Genomic DNA, 22,101 nt, shown 5'->3' with positions numbered 1-22,101 from the left:
CATTTGTGGCCTAAAGGGCATCTTGATTTGTGTTAATTGGAGAATGTATATTCACAACCATAAGTGTTTGAAAAGCAAGAAAGCAATTTTTTGGCATGGAAAGTCTTAGTATTCTACTGCATTATTCCATTTTTCAATTGGATCTCCCTTAGCATCAAACAAAACCTTTAAAATGTCATCTACTGAGAGCTCAATCAGTTCCATTTGTAGTTCTTTTTATGTGCTTTGGTGAGATCAACAGATGAGGTTAAAATGCGAATTTGAGTGTTTTGTCATGATTCTCAAAGTCAGTGAAGCTTTCATTACATTCTCCCATTCATAGGCATATAACAACTGTGTTTTTTTTCAAATGATTCATATATATCATCCTGCTTATCAGTGCCTTTACTGACTGGAGAAAATATTCATCCAAAATTTCCTTTAAAATAGTCCTTTGAAAAATGGTAAGTTTATCAAAATGTTTGGATTTTTTTTTGCCAGGTATCATATATATATATACCTAGCTTTACTTTGCAAAGGAATATTGAAATAGATTTTGTTTTGACATGATATCACTCAGAAATATAGAATTCCTATTATTATTATTATTATTATTATTATTATTATTTATACCCCACTTTTTCTCTCCACAAGGAGACTCAAAGCAGCTTTCTATGTATCAGCGTTTCTCAACCTGGGACTTGGGACCCCTGGGGGGGGGGGGGTCACGAGGGGGTGTCAGAGGTGTCTCCAAAGGACCATCAGATAATACAGTACAGTACTTTCTGTTGGTCCTGGGGTTTCTGCGTGAAAAGTTTGGTCCAATTCTATTGTCGGCAGGGTTCAGAATGCTCTTTGATTGTAGGTGAACTATAAATCCCAGCAACTATCATTCCCAAATGTCAAGGTCTATTTTCCCTAAACTTCACCAGCGTTCACATTTGGGCATACTGAGTATTTGTGCCAAGTTTGGTCCAGATCCATCACTGTTTGAATCCACAGTGCTCTCTGGATGTAGGTGAACCACAACTCCCAAACTCAAAGTCAATGCCCACCAAACCCTTCCAGTATTTTCTGTTGGTCATGGGAGTTCTAGGTGCCAAGTATGGTTAAATTCCATCATTGGTGGAGTTCAGAATGCTCTTTAATTGTAGGTGAACTATAAATCCTAGCAACTATAACTCCCAAATGACAAAATCAATCCCCCCACAACCCCACCAGTATTCAAATTTGGGCGTATCAGATATTTGAGTCCAATTTGTTCCAGTGAATGAAAATACATCCTACATATCTGATATTTACATTACAATTCATAACAGTGACAAAATTACAGTTATGAAGTAGCAATTAAATTTTTTTTTTTGTTGGGGGTCACCACAACATGAGAACCTGTATTAAGTGGTTGCAGCATGAGGAAGGCTGAGAACCGCTGCTATATATAGACTTCTTATAGATATCTTTCAAAATCACATTGCTGATTTTTTTCATAGAATTTAATTCTATGAAAAAAAAATTTGGTTATTCTCGTCCCTGCGATAGCCAATGCCCTTTAGAATGATATCGCAGATCCACACTGAAGATCTCGTTGTTCAACTTTAGCATGTTACAAAACAGACAATGCCATGTTACATTTGCACCAATGTAGTACTTATAACTTGTTGCAAAGTGTCACTTAAAATAGTAGCTTTAGCACAGAGCTTTTGCTGATGCATGATACAGTGAAAAGGAATGAGAGCATCTGGATCCATTAATACTTTTATCTGTGCAATAAACTTTTTGAAATTTGATGTCATGAAAGGTGTACATACACTCAGTAAATTTACCAAATTTCATCCAACTTCATGACATTTATCTTGAAAATTATTGAAGATACATGTTCCTTGTGTTCTGTTTGCAAAAGTGCCCGAAGCAAGTGACTCGTTGCAGAAAAAAAATTCTATTATGACTCAAATGAAAACTAAAACCTGTTCTGAGTCTGTAATATCAGTGGATTCATCCGAAACGATTGAATAATATATTTCCTTTTGAAGTATTTCTTTCAATTGTTCTGTTATGCTGAAAGCTATCCACGCCACCAATCTGTTATGGTTCTCCTTGAAAGAGGCTGTGCTTTGGAACGTTATCGGGTTCTAAGCATTCTGCAATTTTGACAGTGCGTTATTTCACAGTGTCTACATTGCTGAATGGCATTCCTTTTCCCCTCAAGTATATATGTTACTTTATTTGTTGCTTCAGTGGCATTATTTCCAGGTCTTATTGCTGCTTGAAATAATTGGGTTTTTTTTACTTTTGTTTGGATGGGTTGATGACCCCCAGGCTCTTCCCAAAAGCCAGAACATTTTCTGGCTCTTGAGACCATGAGATCCATAAACAAATCTAGAGCAGTGTCCTTTCTGTCCTTTCATGGAGAAGATGAGAGACAAGTGAAGTGGAATCTGTCAGCATTTTCAAGATATGTCCAAATTCTGCTCTCAAGACTCAGGTGACAGCTCAAAGAGCAATTTAATTGCACACCAACTCTACTCCATTCTTGTCTTCTTCATGTGAGGAAGTCAAAAAAGGACAAGGCAATAGACCCATAACTTTGAGACTAGGTAATTTCCATTGTTGTCCTATCACTCTTCTGAGTTAGTGGGGCTTCAGGGGAAAAAATGTTGATGGGCTGCTTAGGAACACGACATTTGACCAGCAGGATACAGCTTCCTCCTCTCTGATATAGACCATAAAACTGGATTAGATGAAGTGCAATCTGTGGGTCACTTGAGGCTTCAGTGACATTGTTGTGGCTTTGAAAGCCTCTCTCAAAAATTAGACATACTTTAAAATTTTTTACAGAACCTAAACACATTTTTCCAAACAGCTTTTGTGCCATTCTCACACTGTCATGATATCAATGGAGCCCCTACTGGTGCAATGGGTTAAACCTTTGTGCCAGCAGGACTGCTGACAAAAGGTCAGCGGTTCGAATCCCGTCCATCAGCTCCAGCTTCTCATGCAGGGACATGAGAGACACCTCCCACAGGATGGTAAAACATCCGGGCGTCCTCTGGGCAATGTCCTTGCAGACAGTCAATTCTCTCACATCAGATGCGACTTGCAGTTTCTCAAGTTGCTTCTGACGTGAGAAAAAAATGATATCAATACAGTAACTTAATCTATTTTGTTTGTGACGTTGTTTCTGTAAATTCTGCTTTGATTAAGAAAAACTTGAGACCAAGTATGTTGGAAATACAGGGTATTCTGTCCTCATCCTCATGATTTTTAATACCTTGCACTTGAATTATATTAACCCCTAGTCATTCTGCTGATTTCTACAGCTCCAAGTACCAGTGCCAACTCAGTTGCCTCCTCCTCAGCTTCAGTCAACATTTCAGCATCAGCAGTAGCCAGCATTTCTCAACAGGTATGTCTTCCTGCTACAGAAATAAGCCTGAAATCGTGGTGCTGGTTTAACTGAACTGCAGAAGAGTCCCACCATTTTTATCCAGAATACATACTGTAACACAAGGCTTCCAAAACCAAGATGTTTATTTGTTTATTTACAACATTTATATCCCACCTTCACATCCCAAAGGGGACTGAGAACGGCTTACATATGTAAATACAATATATTATATTATTAGCATAGCACAATATTAGTAACATACATTCCCATATTGTACTACACCAGTATACTGTAATATTAATTAACTACTACTAGAAAGACCATCACTAATTGTAGTGATGAAAAAGTATCTAAACACACAGCAATTCAATGTATACATACAAATATAAATGTCAGTAAAACATAGGATTATTACATTCACATTAAACAGAAATAATTCTTTTCTCAAAAGATGAAAAAAATTGGTTAATGTGAATGTAACAATCCTATGTTTTGCTGACATTTGTATTTTTATGTATACACTAGCCGTCCCCTGCCACGTGTTGCTGTGGTCCAGTCTGGTGATCTGGAAAATAAAGTAATGAGAAAGTGATGGTTTCTAATATATGTAATTTCTTTCTGCTTGTGGGTAAACAGTATTTCTTGTTGTTTCTTTGTCAGTGTTGATGTGGAGAGTGTCTGGTTTGCCTACTCTGGATCATGAAACATATTATTGTCCTTCTTTAGGGGTCCCTTTCAAATACTATATCTGTGTGTGTGTGTAAATCATATCTATCTATCTATCTATATTTATGACTGGATGGCTATTTGTCAGGAGTGCTCTGATTACATTTTCTTGCCCTGGTGAAGGGAGTTGGACTGGATGGCCTTAAGTATTTTCTGTTGGTCATGGGGGTTCTGTGTGGGAAATTTGCCCCAATTCTGTCATTTGTGGGATTCAGAATGCTCTTTAATTGTAGGTGAATTATAAATCCCAGTAACTACAACTCCCAAATGTCAAGGTCTATTTTCCCCAAACTCCATCTGTATTCATATTTAGGCATATAGAATATTTGTGCCAAGTTTGGTCCAGATCCATCATTGTTTGATCCACAATGCTCTCTGGATGTAAGTGAACTACAACTCCCAATCTCAAGGTCAATGCCCACCAGATACTTCTGTTGGTCATGGGAGTCCTGTATGCCATGTTTGGTTCACTGCCAATTTTGGTGGAGTTCAGAATGCTCTTTGATTATAGGTGAACTATAAATTCCATCAACTACAACTCCCAAATGACAAAAGCAAAAAATTTTGAGTGAAGGACATACATTGAGTTGTTAGGTGTATGCCATCCAAATTTGGTGTCAATTGGCCCACTGGTTTTTGAGTTCTGTTAATCCCACAAACTAACATTACATTTTTATTTATATAGATTGAATTTCTATATGTTTAGATACTTTTAAATCACTACAATTAGTGGATACTGTTCTTTCTAGTTCCAAGGGAACCCATTTTCCTTTTCAGTATCAATCAACTACTACTCCCGTGACCCATTGCTTTCCTCTTTTGCAAATTTAAATTTCAATGCAGAATGGAAGCAGCATTTGAATGTGCAGAAGTTTGTTCTTGTAGATGGATGGATGATCTCAACGAGACATTGTCAAATTTCGGCCCTCCAGGTGCTTTGGACTCCAACTCTCACAATTCTGTGAGGAATTGTGGGAGTTGGAGTCCAAAGCAGCTGGAGGGCCAAAGTTTGCCCATGCCTGATGTAAACTAAAATATTTCACCTTAGTCCCATAGAAACTGGAATACTAATTGCTAACTTTGAACATTGATTTCAGTAGGACATAGGGAGAGTTTTGATTGCCCTTCTGTGTACATTCAAGGGGAACAAGATTGTAAGGAAAGGGATAATCCTATCCGTATCCAACTTTGATGGCTAATGTCTCATACACATGAGGCCATTATGGAAGTGTGTTTCATTATTTGTGTGTGTAATCACTCTCTATTTGCGAATTCCAATTTGCTCCTATACGGGGAGCATCGTTACGCATGTTTGCTTATTCATTCTGGTCCATATAGAATACAGTAAAACTTGGAAAAGTTACAGTAAAACTTGGAAAAGTTACTTCCAGAATCCTCCAGTCAGTAGTGATAATTCTGTTTGGGGATTCTGGAAATTGAAATTCGGAAAAGTAACATTTCCAGGGAAGGAGGGAGAAGTTGGCTTGGGGTGTGATGTTTCTTCTTATGTGTTGTTTTTGTCCATGAGCAGTTTTTCCAAAGTGTTATTTAATTTTTAACAGGAGTATCCTACATACACGATCATTGGTCAGGGTCAATACCAGCCATATTACCCAAGTTCAGCCTTTGGCGTGATAACACCAGCAGACGGCAGCACAGCGAGTGCCACATTGACACCGACCACATACCCTTCTGAAAAACCAAACGCCATGGTGCCTACTCAGACAGCGCAAAGTCATTCCTCTGGTAATTGGATGGGGAACGGGCAGATAGCAAAGTGGATTTCAGTATTTATCCTGTTTATATATAATTCCTTGCACATCTGTATTAGTATTGAAGCTGACATATGTTTGTGCATAGAGCAACATCTGTCTTTTGTATTGGTTTATACCAGTGGTTCTCAACCTGTGGGTCCCCAGGTGTTTTGGCCTACAACTCCCAGAAATCCCAACCAGTTTACCAGCTGTTAGGATTTCTGGGAGTTCAAGGCCAAAAGATTGAGAACCCACAGGTTGAGAACCACTGGTTTATACAATGCATTTCTCTTAGGAGTTCTGGGTCATTTTTTCTGACTAGATCTCAACTTCCACTTAGTTATATAATTTAGTTAACTATTGATGTATGTTTAGGCGCCACATATTATCGTAATCCTGTAAATCAGGACTCCCCAAACTAAGGCTCACAGGGCAGATGTGGCCCTCCAAGGTCATTTACCTGGCCACCGCATTAAACCTTAGACTTAAGGTTGCCCTAAATCTGAAATGACTTGAAGGCACATAACAATAACAATCCTAATTAACTTGACTATTTCATCAGCCAAAAGCAGGCCCACACTTTTTGAAATACTGGGAAGTTTATGTTGGTTAAAATTGTTCTGTATTTTTAATATTGTGTTGTTCTTTCATTGTTTTGTACTACAAATTAGATATATGCAGTGTGCATAGGAATTTGTTCGGTTTCTTTTCAAACTATAGTCTGGCCCCTCAGCAGTCTGAGGAACTGTGAATTGACTCTCGGTTCTAAATTTATTTAATTTTTTTAATGTCAGGAGCGACTTAAAAAACTGCAAGTCGCTTCTGATGTAAGAGAATTGGTCGTCTGCAAGGACCATTGCCCAGGGGATGCTGGGATGTGTTACCATCCCGTGGGCTTCTCTCATGCCACCCCCCCCCCCCAATGGGAAGTTGGAGAGTTGGAGCTGACATATGAGAGCTCACCCCATCTTCTGGATTCGAACCGCCGACCTTTCAATCAGCAGTCCTGCTGACACAAGGACTTAACCCATTGTGCCACTGGGAGCTCCTTCTCGGCTCTAAATGATGTCCCACCTTTTAAACAATAAAAAGGACTTTGTCCTAAATCCAATATTTACGTTAGATCTGTGGGAATAGAAGCAAGCTTCCAAGTTCAAATTGATGCAGTCAACCCCTAATTTGAAGTAAAAATTGGATTTATGCAGAATTTGGAAAAAATAATTAATTTCCTCATTGGTGGAAGCATTTAAAATGTAACCAATTACTATTACTAATTACAATGATGCAACTTGGTAGATTTCACAAAGCAACAAAATAATAACTTTTCCATTGCTTTCTATTCTTTTTGTGCAGGAAGAAAAACAGTATGAATAACAAAATAGCAGATAACTTTCTGTCAAACCACCCCTAAAATGCCTTTTAAAGTTACTTTTGAAAACAACAACAAAAAAAACCTGTTACTATGACATTTGTAAACTAGGTTGGATACGTGAAATAAGAATATAAAGAATGAAGGGGGGGGGGAGTAAGATGTGATTTATTTATTTACAGTATTTATATTCCGCCCTTCTCACTCCGCAGGGACTCAGGGCGGATTACAATGCAATATTGATGGCAAGCATTCAATGCCATAGACATGCAACATATATAGGCGGACACAGGGGCAATTTAACATTCCAGCTTTTTCTGGAATGTTAAATTGAGGGTATGCTCAATTCCGGCCACAGGGGGAGCTGTCACTTTACCGTCCACTTGTGACACCGAGTTCTTGGTGGAGTACTTTCTCATTCTTATGCATGCTGCCGGAAGGTTTTATAGTGTCGTAAATTAGTTAAATTAGCCTCCTCACATAAAGCGGTACCTAAATTTCCTACTTGACAGATGCAGCTGTCTTTCAGGCTGCATAGGTCAACCACAAGTTAGAATATTAATGGTCGGGAGCTTACTCTGACCTGGACTGGCTTCGAACTTATGACCTCTCGGTCAGTAGTGATTTAATGCAGCTGGCTACTAATTAACTGTACTAACTGTACCACAGCCCAGTAAAAGTTTTGTAGAAACAAATTGTTGAAATACAGTTATAGGCAAGGTGAAATAAAATAGATCAATTCAAATTAAAAAGGAATAAAATGTGAGGGCAGGATATTGAGTTGATGAACAAAAGTTGAATTTATAAAATGTGAACTTTAATCAAAATACTTAGATTATATATGTTAATATTACTCATGGATCTGCATTATTTTTAAGTGTATTGGTTTGTATTTTACAGATGCTCAAATGCAATTAAGTAGAAAAAGAAATATATTTAATAATTTGATAGTTGCCTTTGCTTGTGGAGGGGAGACTGTATTTTTAATATTTTTCTTTTCTTTTTCTTTTTTTAAAGGAAGATATAATTTATTTTTTAGCTTTACATGGCAAGGATGGGGAATGTAATAGGGTGGGAATATTATGGGGTTATTATTGGATTCTTTTTTATTTTAGTGTCTGTTTTGAAAATTAAATTTGAAAATATTTTAAAATATTTTTTAAAAGAAACGTTAGCCATCTTGTTGGTGGTTTTTTTGGTTTTTTTATTTTGTTGCTTTATTTAAATTGTGTAAATGCAGTGCTTTTGAGGTGTAGGAAAGCATAACATACTGTAATGTTGCTGTCTGTTTTTGCTAGGAGAACCATCATTTGCAAGAGCTACAGGAAGTAAGGACACAGATGAACAGTACAGAAAAAATGTGCCTGGGAAAAATAGAGGAAAGAGGAAAGCAGACCCTGCTTCACCACAGGACAATGAACTTGAAGTTGGTTTTCAAGTATTCTTTTCCCTGTAACCTCGATCATTTTTCATTTGAGATTTTAATACAAATTGGGTAGAAGATAGAGAGAAGAATAGTAAAGGTAAAGGTTTCCCTTGACATTAAGTCTAGCTGTCTCACACTCTGGAGGGTAGTGCTCATCTCGATTTCTAAGCCAAAGAGTCGGCATTGTCCGTAGACACCTCCAAGGTCATGTGGCCGGCATGACTTCATGGAGTGCCATTACCTTCCTGCCAGAGTGGTACCTATTGAGCTACTCACATTTGCATGTTTTCAAACTGCTAGGTTGGCAGAAGCTAGGGCTAACAGCAGGAGCTCATCCCACTCCCCAGATTCTAACTGCTGACCTTTCAGTCAGCAAGTTCAGCAGCTCAGCGGTTTAACATGCTGTGCCACCAGGGGCTCCAAGGAGAGGAATGCTGTTACATAATTGCAGACTCTAAACCTAAGAGTCTTATACAGGCCTGGTCATTGTTCATCCTCTTTAAATTGTAGTGTGCATTACTTTGCTTACCTAAAAAGTGGGGAGCCAGTTCTGCTGCACTGCAGGGGTTTCCTGTTCATATTGCTAAATGTGATGTCCTGAACATCCATCTCAGTTCAACCCTGAGTTCAATCTCAGCTTTAGAATTTTTTGGAAAAATGGCATTCATAACCTTTTTGAAAAGAAAAAAAAAATGATGTCATATCCTTTTGGCAAATGTGAATCTCCATAAACATCTGGGGACCACCTTTTGAAAACCACTAGTCAAGGAAAAGCATGACCTTGTTAGAAGTCTGATGTTCACAAGCATTCATGTAATAGCACACAAGTAACTCAGCTGTTAAACTGATAAACCATGTCTTTGAACTGCAAGGAACAAAGACATGCCACTGCACAAAAAAACATATCCTTGGCTAGCAGAGTTTTGAAATATTTCTTTGAAGTTGAAGTTGAAATTGCAGTTGCCCAAAACATATACTCTTCTTCAAAACCTCTTAGTTTAAAAATATGCACTCGGAAATAAAAAAAACAAAGTCTTCTTTAAAAGGTAACATATCTTGTTTACTCACAAACATCTTGCATTAATTTAGTATACAGGCGCATTTCTTATTAAAGTTCAGTTACAGATAGGATGTAGTTTCTCTGTGTGAACACAGGGCAGCATTCTTAATCAATAGTCCATAGTCCAAAGTATTTAAGTATACATCTTATGAAAGTCCAAACTGTATAAGTGTAAGAGAAAGGCGGGGTACAAATATGGTAATTAAACAAATAAATTTTCAACTTTAACTTTAAATATTCCTATGATGAGCCAAACACTTGGTTCCACAGCCAGGTCTTTAGCTGTCTCCTAAAAGTCAGGAGGGAGGGGGTCAATCTGATCTCACTTGGGAGGGAGTTCCACAGCTGTGGTGCCAGCACCGAGAAGTCCCTGTCCCTCATCTCTACCAGCCGCACCTGTGAGGCTGGTGGGTCCAAGAGCAGGACCTCTCTGGAAGATCTTAATTTACTAAATCATCATTCAGTATGGTGTCATTAGCTATGATGCTCAAAGGTTCCTGAGGTGGAATGATTCTTACATCTCTATAGCCTTTTCAAATTGCTAAAACAGGAGGCAGGGAGGGGAAAATTTGGTGGGAACTCTGTTACCAATACTAACATTGTTTATGATTTCTTTCTCAGCGAGTATTTCTGTGGGACTTGGATGAGACCATCATAATATTTCATTCTCTTCTCACAGGAGCATATGCCCAGAAGTATGGGAAGGTACAGATGCCTTTGTTTTCCATTCCATTATTTCATCTTCACTCTGAGTGTATACGTTCAAATGTCTCTTGTAACAATTCTGTGGCAGTGGATCATGGCCTTTGCTTAGAGAAAGAGTAGAGACAGGGATACTTTTCCATCAGACAGGTGTCTTATGGCATCTCTCATTGAGGACTACTGTCTCCATTAATAGCCATTTCACCTGATTGTCACTAAGTGGTAGATAAAAGAGGAAGTCCTCTCCCATTAGCATAGCTGAGACTAATGGCCACTTCGTGCCTGCCTTCCCCAAATTGTCTCAGTCAGTTGCTAGATCTCCATAATGCATTTCTTTCCTCTTTTCTCCTTGTTTGATTTTCTTCCTTTCTTATTGTGTCTATCAAATAATTATCTACTATTGTAAAATGGAGATCCAACACACGTCTTCCCTGGCTCCATAAACTACAGCAGAGTAGCAAAGCACAAGGGCAAATGTCTTCACTGTGTCTGGTTGTGATCCCCAGCTTGTACCAGTCAGCTTTTGTATGATATTATTTTTAACATCCACTTTTTGCTTGATATTCAAGCAGTACTTCTTATAAGTCAGAGCACAGTCCAGAGTGTTTCTCAGGTATTTGGGTGTGCTGCAATGCTCCAGTGGGATTCCTTCCTAAGTAATCCTCAGAGCTTGAGGTGCTTGTCTGTTCTTAAGATGAAAAGCATATGTCTGCTTTTTAGATGAATTAGGAATCATCTGGTTTTCCTGTAACAGACAGCAAGCGCACATAAAGCTCGGGAAAGCTTCTGTTCATCCATTTCAACACTTCCTGTTTGAGCGGTGATGGCACGATTGTCAGCGTAGATCAGTGGTTCTCAACCTGTGGGTCCCAGATGTTTTGGACTACAACTCCTAGAAATCCAAGCCAGTTTACCGGAATTTCTGGGAGTTGAAGGCCAAAACATCTGGGGACCCAACATGTTGAGAACCACAGGCGTAGATGAATAAATTACGAACTTTGGCCCAAAAGCATGGTGCTGGTTGCTGAAGCTGATGAACAGCTCCATTGCATCCTGTCAGATCCCTAAAATCTGGAGGAAAGCAAGAGTCATAGCCATTTTGAAACCAGGCAAAGACCATAATGATCCAAAAAGCTATAGATCAATCTCCTTGTTGTGCCATCTTTACAAAGTTCTGGAGAGATTTAGTTTGCATAGAACTATGGAAAAAATAGACCCATGTATGATTCCACAGCAAGCTGGTTTTAGGAAAGGCAAAAGCTGCACATCACAAGTTTTGAATCTGTACTCATTGGTACATGAGAGTTAAGATGCAGCCAAAAACATCTTGAACATGATTGCTCTCCTTAACATAAGTATCAAGTTCTAGGATAAGTATCAAGTTATTGCTTCCTGTTGAAAACTCTTGAGCACTTTCTCTGAATGCTTCTAATGATTTCTTCTCTGTTCTGACTCCTAGGATCCAAATCAAGTGATTGGCTCTGGATTGACTATGGAAGAAATGATTTTTGAAGTTGCTGACACACACTTATTTTTCAATGACTTAGAGGTATGTGTTGTTCTCCAAATTTTGTCTTAAGCAAAAACTAAGTATCATAGCTAAATTTCCACAGAACTGGATGAACAAAGCACATCAGCAAGAACTGAAATAGTACTAGATATAAAAGCAGAATAGAAACCCAGACTTCTAAAATAGTCAGCTTGGACTGCTTACAATCAGGAATCTATATATAGTTCGAGTGTCCCTTATCTGAAATGCTTGGGATCAAAAGTATTTTGGAATACCTGTATTTGTATATACAGCCCCCCCCCCTTTCATGGGGATTATGGGTGCCATCCTTTGGTGAAAGTGGGAAAAAGGTGACTATCCCTGGTGAGAGGGGAATGGGGCACCATCTCTATGGCCCCTGGGTAGCCCTGCATACCATTTCACTTACCCTGTGAATCCCAGCTTTTTTTCCTCTTCAGATGTTCAACACATATAATATTGATAATCATATTATTATGTAATACAATATAATACTAATAATAATACAGAATAAGAATTATATATTTTATATTACATGTAATATTACTAATAATGTTACAGTATAGTGATATAGTACAATATAGTAGTATATAATACTAGTATTGTGCTGTGCTAGTAATATATTGTATACACATATAATATTATTAATAATATTATAATGTAATACAATATATGGAGCCCCTGGTGGCGCAGTGGGTTAAAGTGCTGAGCTGCTGAACTTGTTGACCGAAAGGTCGCAGATTTGGTTCCAGGAGCGGCGTGAGCTTCCGCTGTCAGCCCCAGTTTCTGCCAACCAACAGTTCGAAAACATGCAAATGTGAGTAGATCAATAGGTACCGCTCCGGCGGGAAGGTAACGGCGCTCCATGCAGTCATGCCAGCCACATGACCCTGGAGGTGTCTATGGACAACGCCAGCTCTTCGGCTTAGAAATGGAGATGAGCACCACACCCGAGTCAGACATGACTGGACTTCATGTCAGGGGGCAACCTTTACCTTTACCTTAATACAATATATACTAATAATAATACAATATAAGAATTATATATTTTATATTACATGTAATATTACTAATAATGTTACAGTATAGTGGTATAGTACAATATAGTAGTATATAATACTAGTATTGTGCTGTGCTAATGTATACACATATAATATTGAAAATAATATTATAATGTAATACTATATATACTAATAATAATACAATATAAGAATTATATATTTTGTATTACATGTAATATTACTAATAATGTTGCAGTATAGTGGTATAGTACAATATAATAGTATATAATACTAGTATTGTGCTGTGCTAATAATATAATATATTGTATGCACATGTAATACAACATAACAATACAATATAATAATTCTATATTTCATATTAAATGTAATATTACTAATAATATTCCAATATAGTGGCATAGTACAATATAGGAATATATAATACCAATATTGTGCTATACTAATAATATAATATATTGTATTTACACATAAATTGTAAGCCGCTCTAAGTCCGCTTCAGGGTGAGAAGGGCGGCATATAAATGTCATAAATAAAGAAATAAATAAAGAAGTGTTTGTTTTGCCTGGGCAACAGAAGAGAGATACTGAGAAAAATAAAACTACATGAGGAACAAGAAGAGGAGGAGGAATCAACCCCACATAAGCAACATCACTTACCCTGTGGAGTGGGATCATCCTTTTCCTGTGTGACTCATGTTTCTGGTACCTCTCTTTTTTCTCCCCAGCAAAGGAAGAGAGCTACTGGGCAGAACAGAGCAAAAAGCAGGGAGAATTGGCCTCACTTGCACCCAAGGCATTATTACTCTGTGAATTTGCCCTCCCTATGAGTCCTGAATGCCTGTTACCTCTGGTACTTCTCTCCTTTTGCCCTGATGAATCAGACATTCTTAGAACACAGGACGAGGAAGATGAGATGGATCCGCAGGGGAAGGATGGATCCAGCTCCTCTTCTTGCATGCTGCGAGTGTCTGTTTCACCTGGGCAAAAGAAGGGAAGTACCGGGCAAAATAATGACATAGCACACCTGTCTCCAAAACTGAGAGGAGACATGACAGTCACATATAAATATGTGAAGGGAAGTCATGGAGAGGAGGGAGCAGGCTTGTTTTCTGCCGCTCTGGAGACTAGGACTTGGAGCAATGGCTTCAAACTACAGGAAAGGAGATTCCATATGAACATTAGGAAGAACTTCCTAACTGTGAGAGCTGTTCAGCAGTGGAACTCACTGCCCCTGGGTATGGTGGAGACTCCTTCTGTGGAGGCTTTTAAATAGAGGCTGGATGGCCATCTGTTGAGGGTGCTTTGAATACGATTTTCCTGCTTCTTGGGCTGGATGGCCCATGAGGTCTCTTCCAACTCTGTGATTCTATGAAAACAGCCCTCTCGCTAAAAGAATCACATAGTAATTAATGTGAAAAACCTTAGGCTTCCCCCAAGCTTGGAAATGCTATTTTTATTGCCTGGGGTTGGGTAGGTCATTTGGAGTTCTGGTTCAAAAACTAACTTTTCGAAGTGCTGTCTTTGCTTGGCTCCTTGGAGACCATTCCTGCTGGAAAGAATAGACAGGACTTGGCTTTAGTGGACAAATAGCCTGACTTGGTTTAAGGCAGCTTCCTGTGTTGCTGCTTTTCTCTCTCTTTTGTCATTGCAGGAGTGTGACCAGGTTCATGTGGAAGATGTTGCTTCAGATGACAATGGGCAAGATTTAAGGTGATATATTCTTCTGTTATTTGTTACTCCCAAGAGCTAAACTGAATAAATAACAGTATCACACTTGTTTTTAAAGCCAACAAGGTCTCATTTTTGAGGCCTCCCAAACAAAACCTAAACATAGGTTGCGTTGTGTAACTGCTAAATGACATCTCACAGTCTTATTGCTTAGAAAGGCATGAATAGCGGGCAACCCATGGGTCAAGGGAAGTAAATGAATGGAAGCTGTCAGTCCACCAGTGTCCTGAGTCAGGGATGACTCCTATGTTTAGGAACTGAATCTCTCATCAGAGATGTCCCCTGTGTGTTCCTCATACAGGACAATCTGCTTTGCTGTGTCCGAGAAAACCTCATGTTCCTTAGTATGTCGAAGTGTAAATACACCGGTCTCAAGTTACTGGACCTTCTCTTCTAAGAGAGCCACCAACTTGCATTTGCTGCAGGTATAGCTACATCTTCCGCAAGCATACTGCAGCTGCTGGCATCCATGTTCAGTAGCCTTAAATAGGCTCTGAAACAGAACTCTGAGTCCCCTACTAAACACAAAACACTACCATTGGCTTTGCCTGTTAGTTGAGCTTCTGTCTACAGCGGTGGTTCCCAACCTGTGGGCCACGAAACCTAAAATGAAGTCCACGGCTGGGGTGCATGCCGCCGTTGAAGGAGAGGGAGGAAGGCAGCGCCATACCCTCACCCTCTTGCGACTTCCCCAGCACCATTGGAGGAGAGCGAGAGAGAGAGTCCTCCAAAGTAGTAGTAGTTGTTATTATTATTATTATTATTATTATTATTATTATTTGAAACACAACAAGATGAGTCCATAGCAGACAAGATCACTTTGCCGGCTGTTGTATTGCATCATACGTTGGACACTTCCCAGGTGTCTAGGACTGTGTGAATAATGCGTGCAGATCCCAGTAAGGTGGCCTTTTGCAGCTGGCAGATTGTAATATTGTCAGCGCTGATTGTGTTTAAGTCCAGGCCAAGGTCTTTAGGCACTGCACCCAGTGTGCCGATGACCACTGGGACCAACTTTACTGGCTTGTTCCAGAGTATTATTATTATTACTATTACTATTATTATTATTAGAAATACAACAAGATAAGTCCACAGTGGACACTCTGCTGGCTGTTGAATTGGATTACACATCAGACACTTCCCAAGTGTCTAGGACTGTGTGATGTATCGGCGAATAATGCGTGCATATCCCACTAAGTTGACTTTCTGCAGCTGGCAGATGGTAATTTTGTCAGCGCCAATTGTGTTTAAGTGCAGGCCAAGGTCTTTAGGCACTGCACCCAGTGTGCCAATCACCACTGGGACCACCTTGACTGGCTTGTGCCAGAGTCTTTGCAGTTCGATCTTCAAATCCTCATAGCTTTTCCAGTTGTTTCTCTGCAATCCTGCTGTCACCTGGGATTGCAACATCGACGATCCATACTTTGTCGTCGTCATCATCATCATCATCATCATTAGCTCCCATTGCCAAACACAAGTGTTGTAATGAGAAAGCAGCCCTTTGTAAGACCCTGTTTAGTCCCCCAAAGTTGTTGTTGTTATTATTACAAAGCCATTAGGTACAGTTTCTTGGGTCTTGCACTCCGCTTTTTGTATTTTTTTCAACCTCTGCCTCCTCCCCTTCTTTTTTTTTTAACATGAGCTTTAACAAAATCCACGGATAATAACACAGCCCAACCAAGAAAAAATATTTCTTGTCTTTGTTTTTAGGCCTATTATTGGGGTTTTTTGAGGTGCTGATTCAGAAAATTGCATTAGATAGACCACATCAGCCCTAGGTTATTAAATATGATTTTTCTGTGGGCAAGCACATGGCAACTACTGGATGGCTTATGTTCTGTATCAGAAACTAGAGCTGATGTGGTCTAACAGGCAAGGCCGAAAGAATGCAATTTTCTGAATCAGCACCCCAAATAACCAAATCAGATCTAAAGGTGACCAAAACTGATTCGTACCCTTTTGGTACTAATGTTGGAGAGTGGTCCCTGGTCAAAGTGGTCTCTGGTCAAAACAAGGTTGGGAACCACTGAACTCCAGCTGCTGGGGCTTCAGCTTCATAGAGAGCTAGTGGCTGCTATCTCCTCCCGCAACCAGTCTCACATACTCTTGCCTTGAGACCATGGGCTCAGACAAAGGACCTGGGGTTACTGAACAGAATATTGGAACCCTCACAAGTCCTGCAGCAAGCCTCCATTCATTTCACACAAACATTCAGCCTTAACCCAACAAACACAAGCTCACCAGAACACAATAGAACCCTAACAAGTTCTCAAGCAAGCAAGCCTCAACTCACACAAACAATCAGCCTTGCATCAACAGTCACAACAGCCTTGACCCAGCAAACTTTCTCTAGGGCTGGGGAGGTGTAACCCAACAGACATAAGCTCACCTTGTGTTGTCTCTTCCACCACACTCACTCAAAATGCTTCTTTCGGCCTTGCCTGTTAGGTCAACTCCTGTAATTTGAGCTCCAGGGAGTGGGGCTGTAGCTATGTAGTGAGGAAGTGACTGCTCGCTCCTCTGCCAAGTCTCTGACTCCTTGCCCTATAGTTGTTAGAACTGAGGCAGACGTTACCAGTATAACTAATCCAACCCTGACCATTTTGATCCCAGCAATTACAATTTTTCCACGGATGGCTTCAGTGGCGCAGGAAACAATGCCAGTCATAGTTCAACAGGTGTCCAGGGTGGAGTGGATTGGATGAGGAAGTTGGCTTTCCGCTACCGGAAGGTGCGTGAGGTATATGACAAATACAGAAGCAACGTATCAGGTGAGTATGAGCAGGACCCACACACACTTGCCACAGGCCAAGGCTATGAGCAGTAGACTACAAGTAGAGATTCCATTGTAGTTTATTGTTATACTTTTTTCATGCAAGAAGCAACTAGCCCAACCTGGATGAAGAGGGGCTGGAATGTTTACTTTTTGACTACAACTCCCAGAATCTCCCTGGCAGCATATGCCAGTCGGTAGCAGAATTCTGGTAATTCTGGTCAAAATATATGCAATAATATTTGCATTTCTTCCATTTTTTGGTAACTGCTGAAATTCTCACACCTGTTTTCTGTAATTCAGAACACTTTATGCAATGTATTATATGTAAACATTTATATTTATCTGTAAACACCAAGTGCTTGGTGCAGAAGAGCAATCTAGAGATTTTATCACAGGTAAGAAGAAAGAAAAATGTTCTGGTGGGAATTCGGAGACTGAGGAACTGCCGATCAGTTTCACCAAGTCATTTTGAAGTTTGAATGCTTCCCTGTTAAATGAATCTGAAGTATGTATATCTTTCTGTAGCCCTCCTGAGCCCAGAGAAGAAGGAAACTTTTCAGAGATTGAGAGATGACATAGAAATGTTAACAGATTCCTGGTTGGGATCAGCATTAAAATCCCTACTGCTCATTCAATCCAGGTATGAACATGGTAATCTACTGTTATCAGACACTATATTGAGAATGGTACTCTTACCCATTTGTCTGGCTTCCACATAATGCATTGAGGAAGGGTTGCTATTATGTAGCTAATCTACATGACTGGGTAGAAAAGCCTTGTCTGAACTGTGATACATTGCCACATCTCAGTGGAAAACTTTGTGACTAGATACCCAAAGACATTATTTATTTATTATTATACTTAATATTTATATTCCACCCTTCTCACCCTGCAGGGGACTCAGGGTGGATTACAATGCACATATACATGGCAAACATGCAATGCCATTAGACATATAACATATATAGGCAGGCATAGAGGCAATTTAACATTCCAGCTTTCCGGCTTCATGAGGGTATGCTCGACTTTGGCCACAGGGGGAGCTGTCGCTTCACCGTCCACTTGTGACACCGAGTCCTTGATGGAGTACTTCCTCATTTTTACGCACACCGCTGGAAGGTTTTATGATGTTGTAAATTAGTTAAATTAGCCTCCCTGCATAAAGCAGTACCTACATTTCCTACTTAAAAGATGCAACTGTCTTTCAGGCTGCATAGGTCAACAGCAATCTAGACTATTAATGGTCAGGAGCTCACTCTGACATGGAGCAGTGGATTCAAATGGCAGGAAAAAATATTCCACGTAAGAATGTATTGTTGAAGGCTTTCATGGCTGTCCTCCCATTGTTCTTTGGAGGACAGTGGGAAGTCGCATTTTTATTTTATTTTTTTTAAAAATAAAATTTAATGTTTAATTTTTTTCTCTTTTTTTCTTTCCTCCCCTCTTTTTTTCACTCTTTCTCTCTCTATACCACTGCAATGTGTTCCTTCACTTTTTCTGTAAACTTCACTTATAACACAACACAAATTTAACATGGAAAAAAAAGAAGGCTTTCATGGCTGGAATCACTGGATTGTTGTAGGTTTTTCGTGCTATACGGCCATGTTCTGGAAGCATTCTCTCCTGACGTTTCACCTGTATCTATGGCAAGAATCCTCACAACCTCTGAGGATGCTTGCCATAGATACAGGTGAAACGTCATGAGAGAATGCTTCTAGAACATGGCCATATAGCCCGTAAAACCTACAACAACCCAATTCCACATAAGCATTATAAAGAACTTCCTGACCATTGGAGATACCTGACAGTGGAATATGCTGCCTTGGTGTGTGATGGAGTCTCCTTCTCTTGAGTTTTTAAAGCAGAGTCTAAATGGCTATCGGTTGGGAGTACTTTAATTGTGCTTTTCCCTGAATGGCAGGGGTTGGACTGGATGGCCCTTGTGGTCTCTTCCAACTCGCACATTCTGTAATACTAAGATACAGTTTCCGTGATGTGCTCTGCTTGTAAGCTCCATTTCTATCTATGGAAGCTCAGTGTCCTCTTTACCATTATGTGCCAGATGATTTTGCTGTTAATTCATGGTTTTCAATATGTGGGTTGATTTAAACCTTGTCTATCTTGTAGAAAGAATTGTGTGAATGTTCTCATAACAACCACTCAGCTGGTGCCAGCTCTGGCCAAAGTCCTGCTGTATGGACTAGGTGAAGTGTTCCCCATTGAAAATATTTATAGTGCAACAAAAATAGGTAAGTCATGACACTGAATGCCTTCTTTTTGAGGCCGTTAAGCTTGATGATATTGTGAGCTGGGAAAAGAGTGTACAATAGGATTATTCCTGGTGTTGAAGAGTACATATTTTCAATTGTTCTACATTAATTGTTTTATTTAAAACACTAGCCGTGGCCCAGTCTGGTGATTTGGAATATAAAGTAATGAGAAAGTGTTGGTTTCTAATATATGTAATTTCTTCATTCTTGTGGGTAAACAGTATTTCTTGCTGTTTCTTTTTCAGTGTTGATGTGGAGATTGTCTGGTTTGCCTACTCTGGAACATGCAATATATAATTGTGCTTCTTTAGGGGTCCCTCTCAAATCTATCATACTGTATCTGTGTGTGCGATAATATATATCTATCTATATCTATGGCTGGATGGATCTTTGTCAGGAGGGTTTTGATTACGTTTTCTTGCCCTGCCCTGGTGAAGGGAGTTGGACTGAATGGCTTTAAGTATTTTCTGTTGGTCATGGGGGTTCTGTGTGGGAAGTTTGACCCAATTTTGTCATTGGCGGGGTTCAGAATGCTCTATGTGTTGCAACTCAGGGTAGGTTCACCTTGCTCCCAAACACCACCACACCAGAGCTGTAGATTTTGTAGTTTATTGAGAAAAAAGCAAAGTCAAAACATAGAATAAGAAATGCAAAAGTTCCACAAGCAGGACAGAGGCTTAAATGCAAAAACACAATTCCCAAGATCCAAAGGCAAAAACATGAAGCATAATCCTTTAGGCAATGGTCAAACAAGAGTCCATGGTAAAACAGTGAAACATAAGACCCAAAATCCCAGATTCAGGAAGCCAAAAGCGTGCTGCTTAAAGCCAAGGTTAATCCATAGAACTTTGCATGGAAAGAGCCACGTTGAACTGACAACTCCCATTTGTCAGGCAGAAGGCTAAATACCCTTTGCAATCATGAACGCATTGCGATGACCCTTGGCCGACTTGGCTTCTTGCTTACCAGCTAAGCGAGAGCTCCTTCAGCTCCACTGGCTCCTAGCTTGCTACCAAGCACAATTCAAAATGCTGGCTTTGGCCTATAAAGCCCTAAACAGCCCAAGCCCAATCTACCTGTCAGAACGCATCTTCCTCTATGAACCATGGCAGAGATTAAGAGTTATGTTACCTTGGCAGGCAAAGAGAGCTGTTTTGAAAGGATTGTTTCTCGATTTGGGAAGAAAGTCACATATGTGGTGATTGGTGATGGACGCGATGAAGAGATGGCAGCCAAGCAGGTAACTGTTGCACTTCTTTTCCTGAGAAGTAGTGTGTTATATTTCCATTTCCATGTGTAATCTATTGTTTCCCCTTTATGAAACTTTGTCTTGTTTCCCACAGCCAGTGTTTTGAGGTGCACAATGAGGTTTTGTTTTGCTAATGTATTTCATTTCTCAGTGTGTCTGGGCAAGCTAGGATGTCACTTAAAAGGTTTCCTCTGACATTAAGTCTAGTCGTATCCAACTCTGAGAGGTGGTGCTTATCTCCATCTCTAAGCTGAAGAGCTGGCGTTGTCCATAGACACCTCCAAGGTCATGTGGCCTTAGAGGTGTCTGTGGATGAGTGGATGACTTGTCATATTTGTTTAGTTTAACCCAGCATTTCTCAACCTGGGGGTCGGGACGTTTCAAGGAGGTTCAGAGGGGTCACCAAAGACCATCAGAAAACATGTATTTCTAATGGTCTTAGGAACTCCTTTGGCAGAGAAGGCTGAAGATCTCTCCACCTGTCCTTCTCTTCCTTTTTGGAAACAGGCAGTGTATCCTCCCACCAAAAGCCCTCTTCCATTGTGATTGGCCGGTCTCTCAGCTAACCTCTCAGCCAAGGGGAGGACTGTTTCTGAAACTCCAAGCTGGGAGGTGAGAGCAGGCATGTTTGACGCATGGCAGCATGGTGCACATGTACAGGCAAGGGAGAGCAGGAAAGGCTGGAGGGAGGCTCACACCAGCGAGTCCCTTCAAGGTATTGGGCTTCTGTGTGGGAAATTTGGCTCAATTCTATCATTGGTGGGGTTCAGAATGCTCTTTGATTGTAGGTGAACTATAAATCCCAGCAACTAAAACTCCCAAATGTTAAGGTCTATTTCCCCCAAACTCCACCAGTGTTAACATTTGGGCATATTGAGTATCCATGCCAAGTTTGGTCCAGATCCCTCATAGTTTGAGTCCACAGTACTCTCTGGATGTAGATGAACTACAACTCCCAAAACTCAAGGTCAGTGCCCACCAGATACTTCTGTTGGCCGTGGGAGTTCTGTGTGCCAAGTTTGGTTCAATTCCAAGGTTGGTGGAGTTCAGAATGCTCTTTGATTGTAAGTGAACCATAAATCCCAGCAACTACAACTCCCAAATGACAAAATCAATCACACTAGCGAC

The 22,101-nt window shown here is 40.0% G+C and overlaps 1 protein-coding gene across 3 annotated transcripts in view; it reads left to right on the top strand.

Moving 5' to 3' along the window:
• The window catches only part of LOC132780326 (eyes absent homolog 3), an 84,134-nt gene that overhangs the window by 58,304 nt on the left and 3,729 nt on the right, over positions 1-22,101 (top strand). For all 3 annotated transcript variants that reach the window (XM_060783967.2, XM_060783968.2, XM_060783966.2), the window contains 10 exons: positions 3,297-3,382; positions 5,653-5,836; positions 8,512-8,639; positions 10,321-10,404; positions 11,861-11,950; positions 14,602-14,660; positions 17,292-17,449; positions 17,980-18,094; positions 19,582-19,703; positions 20,864-20,964. In XM_060783967.2, coding sequence (XP_060639950.2) covers positions 3,297-3,382; positions 5,653-5,836; positions 8,512-8,639; positions 10,321-10,404; positions 11,861-11,950; positions 14,602-14,660; positions 17,292-17,449; positions 17,980-18,094; positions 19,582-19,703; positions 20,864-20,964 — 1,127 coding nt within the window. The remainder of the gene's footprint in view (positions 1-3,296; positions 3,383-5,652; positions 5,837-8,511; positions 8,640-10,320; positions 10,405-11,860; positions 11,951-14,601; positions 14,661-17,291; positions 17,450-17,979; positions 18,095-19,581; positions 19,704-20,863; positions 20,965-22,101) is intronic.

This window comes from Anolis sagrei, chromosome X (genome assembly GCF_037176765.1).
Source record: "Anolis sagrei isolate rAnoSag1 chromosome X, rAnoSag1.mat, whole genome shotgun sequence".
Lineage (NCBI taxonomy): Eukaryota > Metazoa > Chordata > Lepidosauria > Squamata > Dactyloidae > Anolis > Anolis sagrei.
Note: the sequence above shows the minus strand (reverse complement) of the source record. Positions and strands in the feature narration are given on the sequence as shown.